The sequence below is a fragment of the Psittacula echo genome (assembly GCF_963264785.1).
Source record: "Psittacula echo genome assembly, chromosome: 8".
NCBI lineage: Eukaryota > Metazoa > Chordata > Aves > Psittaciformes > Psittacidae > Psittacula > Psittacula echo.
Genome location: NC_137744.1, coordinates 13,834,682 through 13,847,254, shown reverse-complemented (window position 1 = coordinate 13,847,254; position 12,573 = coordinate 13,834,682). Strand labels below are relative to the sequence as shown.

General features: G+C 41.3%; 1 protein-coding gene across 1 annotated transcript in view; it reads left to right on the top strand.

The window, feature by feature from the left end:
• The window catches only part of NRK (Nik related kinase), a 142,786-nt gene that overhangs the window by 85,888 nt on the left and 44,325 nt on the right, over positions 1-12,573 (top strand). Inside the window, exons 4-10 of the mRNA XM_080624538.1 lie at positions 993-1,118; positions 1,881-1,991; positions 3,533-3,623; positions 5,696-5,826; positions 8,618-8,672; positions 10,830-10,908; positions 11,584-11,759. Of these exons, the coding sequence (XP_080480664.1) occupies positions 993-1,118; positions 1,881-1,991; positions 3,533-3,623; positions 5,696-5,826; positions 8,618-8,672; positions 10,830-10,908; positions 11,584-11,759 (769 nt within the window). The remainder of the gene's footprint in view (positions 1-992; positions 1,119-1,880; positions 1,992-3,532; positions 3,624-5,695; positions 5,827-8,617; positions 8,673-10,829; positions 10,909-11,583; positions 11,760-12,573) is intronic.

The window sequence follows — 12,573 nt, the reverse complement described above, 5'->3', positions numbered from 1 at the left end:
TATTGTGCGCCCTTTCTCTTGGTGGCAACATAGCAAACAGGCTAGATCTGGGAGGACCTCTTCAGATCAGGCAGTTCTTCCTGAAAAAAGGTCCTTTCCTCTAACACAATTATTGAAACTTGTGTTTCCATTAGTTGTCCTATTGTGCACAATGCTGTGCTGGGTAGAAGGGAACATCAGCCCTGAAGAGACTGAAACAAAGACAGTGGGAAAGCAGGGCTAGCTAGTGCTAGCCATCTGCTCCGGAAGGAGATGTCTAGGGATGTGCTAGCCCCCAGCATGCCAGAGACTTAACTGATGGCATGATGTTAAGAAGGGGGGAAAGCCCTGATGGTCCAGATTGAGTAGCCTTACAGCTGTAAGGAAGGAGCAAATCCTAACCCTGTGCTGCCTCTGGAGTTTGATTTGTGGTGAGTCGCCTTCTTCTTGGCTTTGGTTTCCTCCCAGCAAGACCCTCCACAGGACTGGGAAGACAAATTGGCTGATGTGTTCACTGAGTGCTTGTCCAAGTGTTCAAGTAATGGAGTGTTACGAATATTTTTGTTTGAATCTGGTTAATTTCTCTAAGACTAAATTACTACATACAGAAACCGCAAATGGGGAGTAATAGGTCCTATCTAAGCCCCCTGAGGAGACAGTGTGTGATTGTTATACCCAAAGGGACATGGTTTTAATTCATTAGGTCAAACCTTAGCAATTCATTGTTTTAACCCTATGGATCAGGGTGATTCAGTCATCAGTTCGGGCCTGTCCTTCAGTTGCAGTCTCATAATCGTAGGATAACTCAGGTTGGAGGGAACCTCAGGGCGTCTCTGGTCCAGCCTCCTGCTCAAAGCAGGGTCAGCCATGGGACCAAACCAGGTTGCTCAGAGCTGATTCCAGCTGGGTGTTGGAAGCCTCCAGAGGCAGAGGTGGCCCTGCAACTCTGGGCAGCCCTGGAGATCAGTGATCTCTGGCCACCTAAAAGAGCCTTCTGCTCTCTTTTGCTACAGAATGAAGAAGAGGAAATCAAGCTGGAGATAAACATGCTAAAAAAGTACTCCCATCACCGGAATATTGCTACATATTATGGTGCATTTGTAAAGAAAAGTCCTGCAGGCCAAGATGATCAGCTCTGGGTAAGTGTTTAGTGTCATTTCTGTTCATGAGATTTACAGCTCCTTTCTTTAGAGCTCCAATGTGCTTGGCTGGGCTCTGTCTCAGTGACACTCTGAAGTCATTGTTCTGAAGAATAGCATAAAAGAGAAAAATTGCTCCTCCCAAGGCATCTTCCATCCCCTATGATTTCCTTTGAGGATGGATGATACTTGTGACTTGTGCTGTCATTCTGATTTGTTGCTTGAGCTGTGTTTTTTTCCTTTCTTCAAATTAAACGTTTCTGTTATTTGTTTATTTTTAATGAAAGTGCAAAAGAGCTTGTCCTCATCCCCCCTCTCCTTTTGCTTATTACTTTCCTCTCCTTCAGTTGAAAAATAAAAAGGGAACAGAGGAATTGGTAATAAAGCAGAGAAGAAAAATGAATCCTCAAGTTTTTTTGGCCGCAAGATTTTTGAAACTCTGCAGCAAAATGAGACATTTCAGATTTTGAGCACATTCCCATGTTGCTCAGTGCTGTTAGCTCATGGGCTTCTGATTGTGTAGTTTCTGAAGAAAATGAAAGTACCCATAACCTACAATAGGAGGGAGCACTGCTGACGGTTTTTATTTACTCAGTGATGTGTGTGATTCAGGAAATGAGATTTTATGTCACTTGGCATCTGGGAAGGTGGCGTGTAGCTTGCCACACCTTGATTGTGGTGGGGTAGGTGTTTGCACATGGTTTCTCTGCTGGCACCCTGTCAGTGCTCTGGTAAAAGTGCAGTATGTTTGTCTTTCTGCAGTTGGTGATGGAGTACTGTGGTGCGGGCTCTGTCACTGACCTGGTCAAGAAGACAAAAGGGAACTGTTTCAAGGAAGACTGGATTGCGTACATCTGCAGAGAGGTTCTCAGGGTGAGTTGTGCCAACAAAGCTTCACTCATTTGCAACAAAAAGGCCTTTCCAAGCCTTTGGTTGCTAACATAGGTCACTAGTGAGCTTTACTGTTTAAAGGTTTTGATTCATGGGGCTCATGGGCAGTGGTCCTTGAGTTGAGAAGAGCCTGAAAAGCCAGCATGATGGCTGCTCGACATCCCATATTATTGTAGTTAATCCCATTTTCTGCATGAAGTACAGAAAATTCCTTTTTCCTGCGGCAAGTAGCCATCTTCTGAAAGTCCAGATTCCGTGCATCTAGAAAAGTAAGTTTTCTGTTTTCAGTAAGTCTGTCCTCCACATCAAGAGATTTTACAGCGCATTGCTTCAGCTGTTCATGCTGTGTAAGATCTTTAAGATCTTTCTGTTCCTAGTTCCTTTACCTGCACACACTCAGGGACTTCTTTTGCACACTATTAAAGGCAATGTTGACTAAACAGCATTCCAGAATCTTAAAGGTGGCCCTGCTGGAGCAGTATTCCCCAAGGCAATTCTTAGGGCTATATTTCATTCTATGCAGGCGTATGGTTTTTTTCTTTTATCTTTTTGTTTTGTTTTGTCCTGGAAGCTACAGAGGATAAAACAATTCCCAAGTGTAATCTAGTGAACTAGACTGGAAAAAAAAGGATGCTGGAACCTGTCATTCTGAATTCAAAACCCATTACAGAGTTACTGATCCATCTTCCTTGTAATGGAGTTTTGTTTCTTTTCTAAATAATGGTAAGATAAATGTATATTCTGGGAGCTGGAATTCACATGGCGTGCCAAAGTAATGCTTGAATAGGGGTCTTGCTTCTGGAGCAGAGCTTCTGAGAAGCATGCTCAGTAGAGAACACTGGCCATCTTACAAGGATTTGGCATTAGAATGCAGATTAATATAACTATAGCTGGAAAGCATAGAGAGAGCTTCTGCAAAGGAAATAAAAACCTTAATGTTCTGGTCAGGTTGCTCTTCATTTTGTGGCTATAATATCTGTATTAAAGCAACTGATGTTAGAAACATTTGGTTTACACGCATCAAATATTAACTGACTGAAAACAATACTTGCTGCATTCAAAAAGAGGAATTTTGAACTTTCTGTGGTCCATTTACCGTTGAACACAGTCTTGCTGAATGCAGAATTCATTGGCCAGACAGCTGCTGTCTATGGTTTTAATATAGAGCATTCTGTGTTGTTATTTTCCTCTTTTGTTTGCTTTTAACACACGATACAACAACAACCCTTGATTCTGAGGCAGAAGTTTAAGATTTTTTTTAAAATTAATATTTAATTTTTTAAATATTGGTAGCTTGTTCTCTTCACACTTGATTTCAGACATGCTCATCTACTGTCAGGCCTGTGGCTAAAGAAGACAATCAAACTTGTGGTTGCTGTCCCCTCTCCTCCTTGAATCTGGTGTGTTCATGTTGCAAATAACATCTGAAGGACTTTCCCTATGAATAAAGTCTGACAAAAGTGTAAAAAGGCAACAATGTCAGTGAAAGGAAATAAAATAAGGAAAGTCTGTTTTTCCTTTAGGGCTTGGCACATCTTCATGCTCACCATGTCATCCATCGAGATATTAAAGGACAGAACGTCCTTCTCACAGAAAATGCAGAAGTAAAACTGGGTAAGTATCCTTAAATGTGTGCTAGAAACCTGTTCGTAAATTTTGAAGTTTTTCATCTTGTTTCAGAAAGAACCTCGGTAACATAAGAGCAGCAAATATGTGAAGTAGCATTAGTGCTTGTATTTATAAGGTGTCTGTCATGTAGAAAGAACAGCAAATGTGACATGCTGTGCAAGGATGTCACCGTCACCCTGCAGGGAATACAGCTACTTCTGGGCAGTCAAACACAGAGCCTGTCTAGTAAGTCACAGTACCATCAGGCCTTCACAGCATATCCCAGTGTGCAGAGACTTCCAGAATAAAAAAGTTAGGGGAATAATTTATGCTAATCCATTTCTCTAAGGGAAGTGGTCTTAGAGGTTTTCATAAATTGACTATAGTTGAGATTACTCATATGTAAGGGCTACCACTGGGCAGTAGTTCTTACTAATAGTAATCGTTCAGAAATGTTGGTGAGTTTACTCATGTCACAGCTAGAGAAGGAAATAATGTGGACAACTTCTGACTTCCTAAGATTAAACTCAAGTACATGTCTCTTTTGAGGAGGGGATGTCTTTGATGTTTTGGGAAAACATCACAGAGAATGAGTGGCAGTGATTTAAAGGAGAAGTCTCAAGGAGAGCAATTCTCTCATTTGGGATAATCTTCATGTTTCCTGTCTCTTTAATTAGAAGAATTCACTGTAGAGTTGGAGAACAAAAATAATAAACATGGTCTGGGGGTGGGGGGTAGGATGTTTGGCTGGCGCAAGGAAAAATGAGTACTTTAAATCTCATTATGGTTTAACCTTATGATGAAATTCTGGCTTCATTGAAGTCAAAGGGAGTTTTGCTATTGTATTAAATGAAGGCAGGATTTTGCTAGTAGTCTCTAAAAGATATGTAGTAGTTTTCAACTCTTCATCTTAAACTGAGAAGACAGAGTTTGGAGGTTTGTGTGTGTTTGGTCTTTTATAGTAACTAGTCCTACCATCCTTCACATGATTGACAAGAAAGATCTTTCTGTCTCTGGGTAGAGATGAAACAGATTTACTAAGTACAACGATAAAGAAAAAAAAGAAAAAAAGGTGGTTTTCAGAGAGATTTAGCTTGTGTGTGTGAAAGAAGCTAGAAACCCAAGAGGTCCTCAGCCCAGTTCTGCTTCAGTGTAATTATGCACACTTCCCGTCAGAAACACAGAGCACATGATAATTCCAAAGATCAGCTCTAACTGTTGGAGCAGATTTGCTGAACAGGCACTTTAAATTATGGTAGTACAAATGGTTGTGGTTTGCAGATGATCTTCAGTGAGGTAAGTGAGAAAGTCTCCTTGATGATAACCATAGGGCTGTCTCCTTTCAGTCCTCTCTTTTGTCTGTTATTTTGTCTTCTGTGAATAGCATTCAGGTTCTATGGCCGGTGGATCCAATTAATGTATCTTGGAGGTTTATTCAAAGAAAAATACAATCACATAATTATTGGTTTCATGGGCCTTTCTGCAAATTGAACCAAAACTATTTTGCTATACAATCCTGTTGTACATAACACCTTTTGCAGCACGAAGAGCCCACACAATTCTCATTATGAGTCTAAGAATAAACTAGTATACCCTCCAGCTTGTTCTAAAGTAGCATATGATTGTAGGGACAGAGTTATTCCAAACACCTCAAAATGAAGCAATATGATGTTTTTTCCAGCTTTCACAAATAGCCATAGTAGACACCTGCAAATTTGCCTTGTCCGTAGATACTACTTTTCAGATATTAGTTAAAGATCTCGAGTCCTACTCAAAGTGTTGTTTAGATTATACATAAATTATTCTGTGATGTCTTCCTAGAGCAGTTCATGTGTGCTGTAACCTGCCTGGCAAATTTAGCATACTGTTTATTTGTAAAAAAGAGGGGGGAAGAAAAGGGGGGGGTGGGGGCAATTAAATTTCGACTATTGGACACAGTGTACTGAGGAACTCAGATTTGTTATGTATTGTAGCCTAAAAGTTTGGTATTCTAAATGGTATGACAGTAACCAAGCAAATACTTTGCCACATGGATACTATGTGTGTGTTAATTTCTTTACTTCTGTTTGGCTTCTCAGTGGATTTTGGCGTAAGTGCTCAACTGGACAGGACTATTGGGAGAAGAAACACGTTTATTGGCACACCATACTGGATGGCGCCTGAGGTCATTGCTTGCGAGGAGAACCCAGACTCTACATATGATTACAGAGTAAGTGTTACAGCTCCACATGAAGCAGCAAAATGTGCAAGTTAATCCTGAAATGCTGCTCAGCTACTGCATCTGAAAAGTTCAAACTTTGCTCCTTTTAAACCACAATCACGTAACTGAGAAACAGAAGTATTTGGATGGTGGCTGTTCTTAAGAGTAGAGTTTCATTATGAATATTTTTTTGTGAAATTTTAATACATGAAATACACTTTCATGAACTGTGCAAAAAAAAAAAAGTCAACAAAACAAACAAAACCTGACATATGGAGGTTGCAAGTCAGGATAGAAAAGAATGGAAGAGGTAAATTTGGAAGGAATACTTGAAGCAATGTAATACTAATATGACAAGTTACTGCTCTCCTCTGATAAAACTGTTTCTACTCGGCTGCAAAACCTTATTCAATTGGCAATAATTAGTATCACTTCACTCATTTATGTGCATGTGACTGCAAGATGTTCCCCATTCCAGAATGATTTTGGGTTATTCACAGGGTGGTAGAGGTAAGAAAGCACAGAATTTCTTGTATTTTGATTTATGCCCATAGTCTCTTGTCCTTTCACTGGGCACCACTCAGAAGTTTGGCTTGGTCATCTTCACTCTCCTTTTATTAGGAATTTGCACTGATGTATGAGATTCCCCTGAGCCTTCCCTTCTCCAGACTGAACAGCTACATCTCTCTCAGCCCAGAGCCTTCCAACTCCAATGCCTTAAACATCTCTGCGGCCCTTCGCTGCACCCACTCCAGTATGTCCATGATGTCCTTTTACTGGGGCCCAGCTATCAAGCACCTTTTCCTGGTTCTCTTCCTGTATCTTAAAACATGCTGATGCTGTTTCAGAGAGACTTATTCTTTGTCCTCTGGCATGTTTCCAGCAGTGTTGTCATTTGTCTGTCTACACTTATGCAGGATGTTTTCCAGTGATGACCTTCTGAGCAGCCATCTTCTGCGGGACACTCCAGTCATTCTCTTGGTTCAAGTACTGTCATGGTTGTCGCTTTGCACCTCTCATTCTAATTGTGGCTTCAGAAATATTTATTAGAATAACCCATTATTGCTTCCGTTTTCTAGTGATTCAGAGGTGATTCTCCCTTGCTAAGACCTTCTGTGCTGCACTGGCAGAGTCAGGTCATGTTGTGCGAATGTCAGTCATGACTAAAGAATGTTCTTGGATTTTATTTTTCATACCATGTAAATCTTCAGTAAATTAATCTCTTGTCTTCATTCCCTGTCCCCGGTTGATTTCCTTTTCAGAACATACACTTTTCAGAAGATATAAACATTAGGAACGTGCAACCCTAATTCTTGAGGATTCTTTGCTTTCAGTAATAATCAGAGTTCATCCACATGCATTTATGTTTGGTTCTGAATAGATTCTGCAGATGGTAGTTTAAAACTGATCAGTGGAGGGTTTTGGCAGCACTTATGCAGGCAGTACTATGACTCAGAAGGTGCCACGGGACCGGTCTTTCCTACAGAGATTTATAGCTGATATGATGAGCAAAGTAGCAGGAAGCCACTCTGTAACTTCTAGCTGGTCAAAAAACCCCCAAAAAGATTATGAGTAAAAATATATATGCATAAATACATATTTACACACTGACTTTTATGAGCGTTGCTGTCAACTTCCCTTTCACCTTTCTACCTCCCATGCTTTGAAACTCCAAACCAAAATTCTTTGTAGCCTGATTATTTCTCCCGTTGTCTCCAAAACCTGTGGTAATAGCCTGCAATGACTTTTCTGGTTTTCATTCATCTACTTAATAATGAGTCAAGATCATGAAGCTATTGAATTCCTACCAGTTTTGTTGTTGAATCCCTCCACAAACCATGATGTGAACTGGTTTTCAGCTTGCATAAAACAGTTCAGAGCAGCTGGACTGAGAAGACTCTGTTGATAAAAGTAAAATTTAGAGTGCCAGGCTGGGTATGAACTGCTATTTGTGTAATGGTATATATGCTTCTGATCGTTGAAGTTTTGTCTTGTGCTGCTTCACAAAAGAGAGTTTTAGAGAAGCCCTGCAAGTTGGTTTGGTCACATGCCTTTCATTTGACTACATTTAGACACAAAAAATAGTAGAATAATGCACATGATTAATCAAGTGGAAACTTGTGAAGCTTTTGTAGTCACTGGTGGGGTTTACCTTCCATGGTCAAAACCTGGCCCTTAGCATCCAGGCAAGCTGGTAAAGGGAACTCCACTCTAAGTAACTGAGCTGAACATACACATGCAACATGGCTGCAAGATGTGCTCTCCTTTCATGTGCCCAAAACATGTAATTAGAGACTCGATAGACAGAAAAAGTCAGACCCCAAGGCCTGACTATAATTTCTGTTCCATCAGTGTAGAAACTCCACAGTGACTGCTCTGAAGCATTAAGACCAAGAATTTGGTTTTGGCCAGGAGCAGGGTGGTAAGGCACTGCTGAGTCTCACTGCATGATGAAAACAGTTAAAAAGACTTAAGACTTATATTTAAACGGTGCCTGTTATGCTCTGGCTCTTGTTTTTTGAATGTAGAAGGTCTGGCTGCTTAAATGGTGAATCACCTGTTCAGAGTTGCATGGGAAATGGGAAGCTTCTGGCTATTAGCATGTTTCCTAAAAGCTCAGTAGGGAATGGGAGGGTGTAGAACGTATGTCACTCCAACTGAAATGACCTGATCCAGGAGAAATCTGGGGAAACTGTAAAAACACACAAAACCCAAACCAAATCAAAAACTCTAAAGAAAATAAAAAAAATAAGAGCTTGAATGCTGCAAGTTGCAATGTGCGATGTTTCTTTTCCTACAGAGTGACCTGTGGTCTCTGGGAATCACTGCTATTGAAATGGCCGAAGGAGCTCCTCGTAAGTGATTTAGTATAAAGGTGGGGATGTCTGTGTTTTGTGAATGTGTTCTGTGATAAAATAACTCGTCCTTGGCTAATGCACAGATGTAGAAAATTCTGGTTTTGGCTGTACCTTTAAAAATTATCTGTTACTTTTTTTCATTTGGACTCTCTTGGTTTTCTTTTAGTCCCTTTATGTCTATGTTAATTCCTTGCCTTCATTTCCTAGGGAAACAAAAATCTTTTTATTGCTAGCACCACTTTGTTGAGCACTGCCTGTAGGTACAGCTAAGCAGAAGTGATTGACACATTAGCAGAAAAAATTGACAAGAGTAGCTTTGGGTTAGGACACTTAAAAATATGGCAGTGGTAGAAGCCAGGCTTTAGGTTATATTTTTATGCTGAGACTGTCTTGATTCTCCCCAGTTTGGAGATGAATACTGTATTTGCTTACATAATGGCTATGGTCCACAACCACATTTTCAACCTGACAGAAGATTGACATAGACCTGCCCTCGCCTGCCAGCTGCCACCCTCGTTCCTCCAGTTAGCCACTTGGCAGGCGTTGGGCAGAGATGGGTGGCTGCAGGGTGCATGTAAAGACCTTGTGCAGTTTTGTTTCCACAGAGGACCAGTTGCTTTGCCCCAGTACACACAAAGCAGATGAGATGTGATATGATGGGGGATACGGTCACTGCTGAGAGCACAGGAGGTGAAATTAATTATATTCTGGCCTGAGCTTGAGAGCACATAGGCTAAAACACATTTGGCTGTTCTCCTGCCAGACTTGTTTTTCAGCAGTGCTCAGGAGCCAGCTGGAGTTCAGGAGTACTTTCAGATGCTGTGCTTCAGCCTAGCTGAAGCTTGGTCCCAAGACATGGTCCGTGGGAGTTTTCTTGGAGACCCTTTGTGGCTTTGCACGCCAATTCTTCTTGCCACGGTATTTGAGGTTTTCACTAGTTTTGGCAGGGAATTTCTGTGGATTATATTCTGTGGTATTGTATTTTGTTTTCTATAGTACAACAGTGTTTGGGACCTATGGATGGAAACCAGACTTCTTCTGCCCCCCATCCCCACTGTACCACATGCTATTGAAAATACAAAGAAAACAGTCAAAACCAGAACCAAGATGTGAGAAATGACAGCAGATGGGTGCAGGCAGAGAAGTTAATAGAAGGCAGTGAAGGCTTTACCAGCCACAGTCTTCTCACTTTTACTAGTTCTGCAGTGCTGTAAGTCCATTCCTGTTATGAGAATCACTGCCAGGCACCTGTATATTGTAAGAAATTAGCCTCCATATCGTCCTGTTAGTTGTCATTCAGTAGCTCTGTGTCATGAAGGGAGATCTCTGACCCTTGGGATTTCTCTGTGACAGATGGCACACACTCATAATTTCATACAAAACTCCTGGGATAGATGAGATGTGACGGTATTTACTTTCTGCAGAGTTCTTTCTAACTTCTTTCCACAACCGTAATGCTAAAAAGAAGTACATTGGGTTGAGAGAAACCAGCATCTGAATGCATGAGCAGAATCTGTTTCAAATTGTCTAATAATGGTGCTCACACTCCTGAAACACAGAATAGATGGAATCTGTACTTTGTCGTTACGCTCTGTGCCAGTGATGCATCTTGAGCTCTCCAATTCACATCAGGTTTTTTTCATCTGCATTTTCTCTTATGCTATGAACAATGTAGCTAAGAGTTTGGTTAAAATTTAGCTTGTTATTTGTCTGAACCATAAGCCAGACATAATAAAATAGAAAAGTGTTTCAATCCCAACTTCTATTTATTTGAAAATACATTTTTGTGTATTGGAAAGGTAAGGATTTTTTTTATGTCCTTCTGAAGCCTTATATATAAAAACTGTGAAGAAAATTGTACTTGAGGAACAAGGCCATGCAGCCTTTCTTTCAAATCTCTTTTAACTGGCAGTAACAGCATACTGTTGTGAAAGATTTCTGCATACTCAGAAACTGTATTTCTTGGCTGTAGTGTGAATTTTATTGACTTAACACTCAGGTTCTGCAGCAGATGCTGTGCTGGTGGAAGTAGTATTGCTTGTGGAGGACTCTTCCTCTCTTGAACAGAGAACCAGGCTGCATCAGCGTGGTCAGGCTGTGGGAGGGACACGGTGGGGACATGTACCCTTCAAGAGCTTGTGGTTTCCTTTGCAGCCCTGTGTGACATGCACCCCATGAGAGCGCTCTTCCTCATCCCACGGAACCCGCCCCCAAAGTTGAAATCCAGAAAATGGTAAAGAGATGTGTGAAAACTGCGTTTGCTGCATTGGGCTTAGGAGGATTTTGAGCTCTCTCGTCCAGAAACAATGATCTTGTTAAATCCCGCAGTGATGTGTGAGGTCTTTCCTAGGGTGTTTCTAGTGCTGGATCAGGCCACTGGTGCAGATGTAGTTTACCTTTGGGAAGCAACACCTTTCTTTTGAGCTCGGCCTAAACTGCAGAAGTCACTGCAGTTGCTAAAGTTTGGTGTGGGTGGCTGGAACTGCCCTGTAGGCAAGAGTTAGGTGGGCTGCTTGGGGTCAGAGCTTTGTTAGAAGGCTGCATGGACACTGTGGGGCTAATGACAGTCACTGTAGCCTAAAGAATATTAATTTGTCTTTTAAATGAAGTATATAAAGAAAATTTTTACCATATCAAAAGGGTAAGGGTGTTTTTGAAATAGTTGTGCTGGCCAGGTTGTGCTTTTGTTGATCCAAACGTAATTTCAGGGTAACTCCACTGAGCAGGTGGTCAGGATGGAGTTCCCTATCACTAACCCTCAGCACTGTGGTGGTCTCAGGAGACAAAGTGGTGGCAAATTGGCTCTCACAGTTCCAGTGTAAAAGGAAACCTTGCAAAGTTAATGCTTTCCATCACTCAGGGTAGTGCTTGGCACCCTAGTTGAAAAGGATATTGTTTTCCTTTTCAGGTCAAAGAAATTCCTAAACTTTGTTGAAAGCTGCCTTGTAAAGAATTATTTGCATCGTCCATCCACTGAGACCTTGCTAAAGCATTCTTTCATCCGAGACATGCAGAATGAACGGCAAGTGCGCATCATGCTGAAAGACCACCTGGACAGGACCAGGAAGAAAAAAGGAGAAAAGGGTAATGGCAAAAACAAAAGGCACTGCAGAGAGTAGATCCTCTTCCAATTTTGGCAGCAGAGTACAAGGCAAATACAACTGAAATACTAGAACCAGGAAAACTGTGACTAAGTTGTCCTTGACAGTGGTGGGGCCATTTTGAAGATCTCTGACAAAGTCCAGGTCCTTAGTGGTGTTTAAGTGCTGAAATCTTTGGAGTCTGACTGACTCTGATTTCACTGAGAGCAACTCTAATGCTAATGTGATTGAGGAGTCTGAATGAAGTCCTTACTTTCTTGAGTATCTAAGTAGTACTCAGTAAGCGTTTCTTAGTCTGTTAATTCATCTGTCTGTCCCTGATCCATTTAATTCACCTGTTGCATCTCCATATACTTTTAACTTGTGAGTTCTTTGGGGACAGAAGTGCTCTTTAAGTGTTTTTGCAATGGAGTGTGCAAAAGAAACCTCAAGAAGGTCTCCAAGCTCCAGAAAAACACAAATGAGCATAATAAATGATCTGCATCACAGGGTGGCTGGAGAAAAAGAGAATCTGAGTTTGTTCCCAATGCTGGCCTTGCTCTTCAGATTAAAACCTGAAGAAACAGTGCTAGAGTGGGGATAATACTTGTGTAAAGATATGTGCACAGCAGATTAAGGGCCGTGCAAGGTGGAGAGAGCACCATAGCCTGTTGACAACCAAACTGCCCTGCCCTCTTTCCACTCTTCCTCTTCTGTATATTTTATAATGGCAAGGCTGTGAAGATCAGTGACTGGGAGGGCAAACTGGGAAATCACTGTACGGTTAGAAAGTGACTTCTGAACTGCTGTGCTAAAAC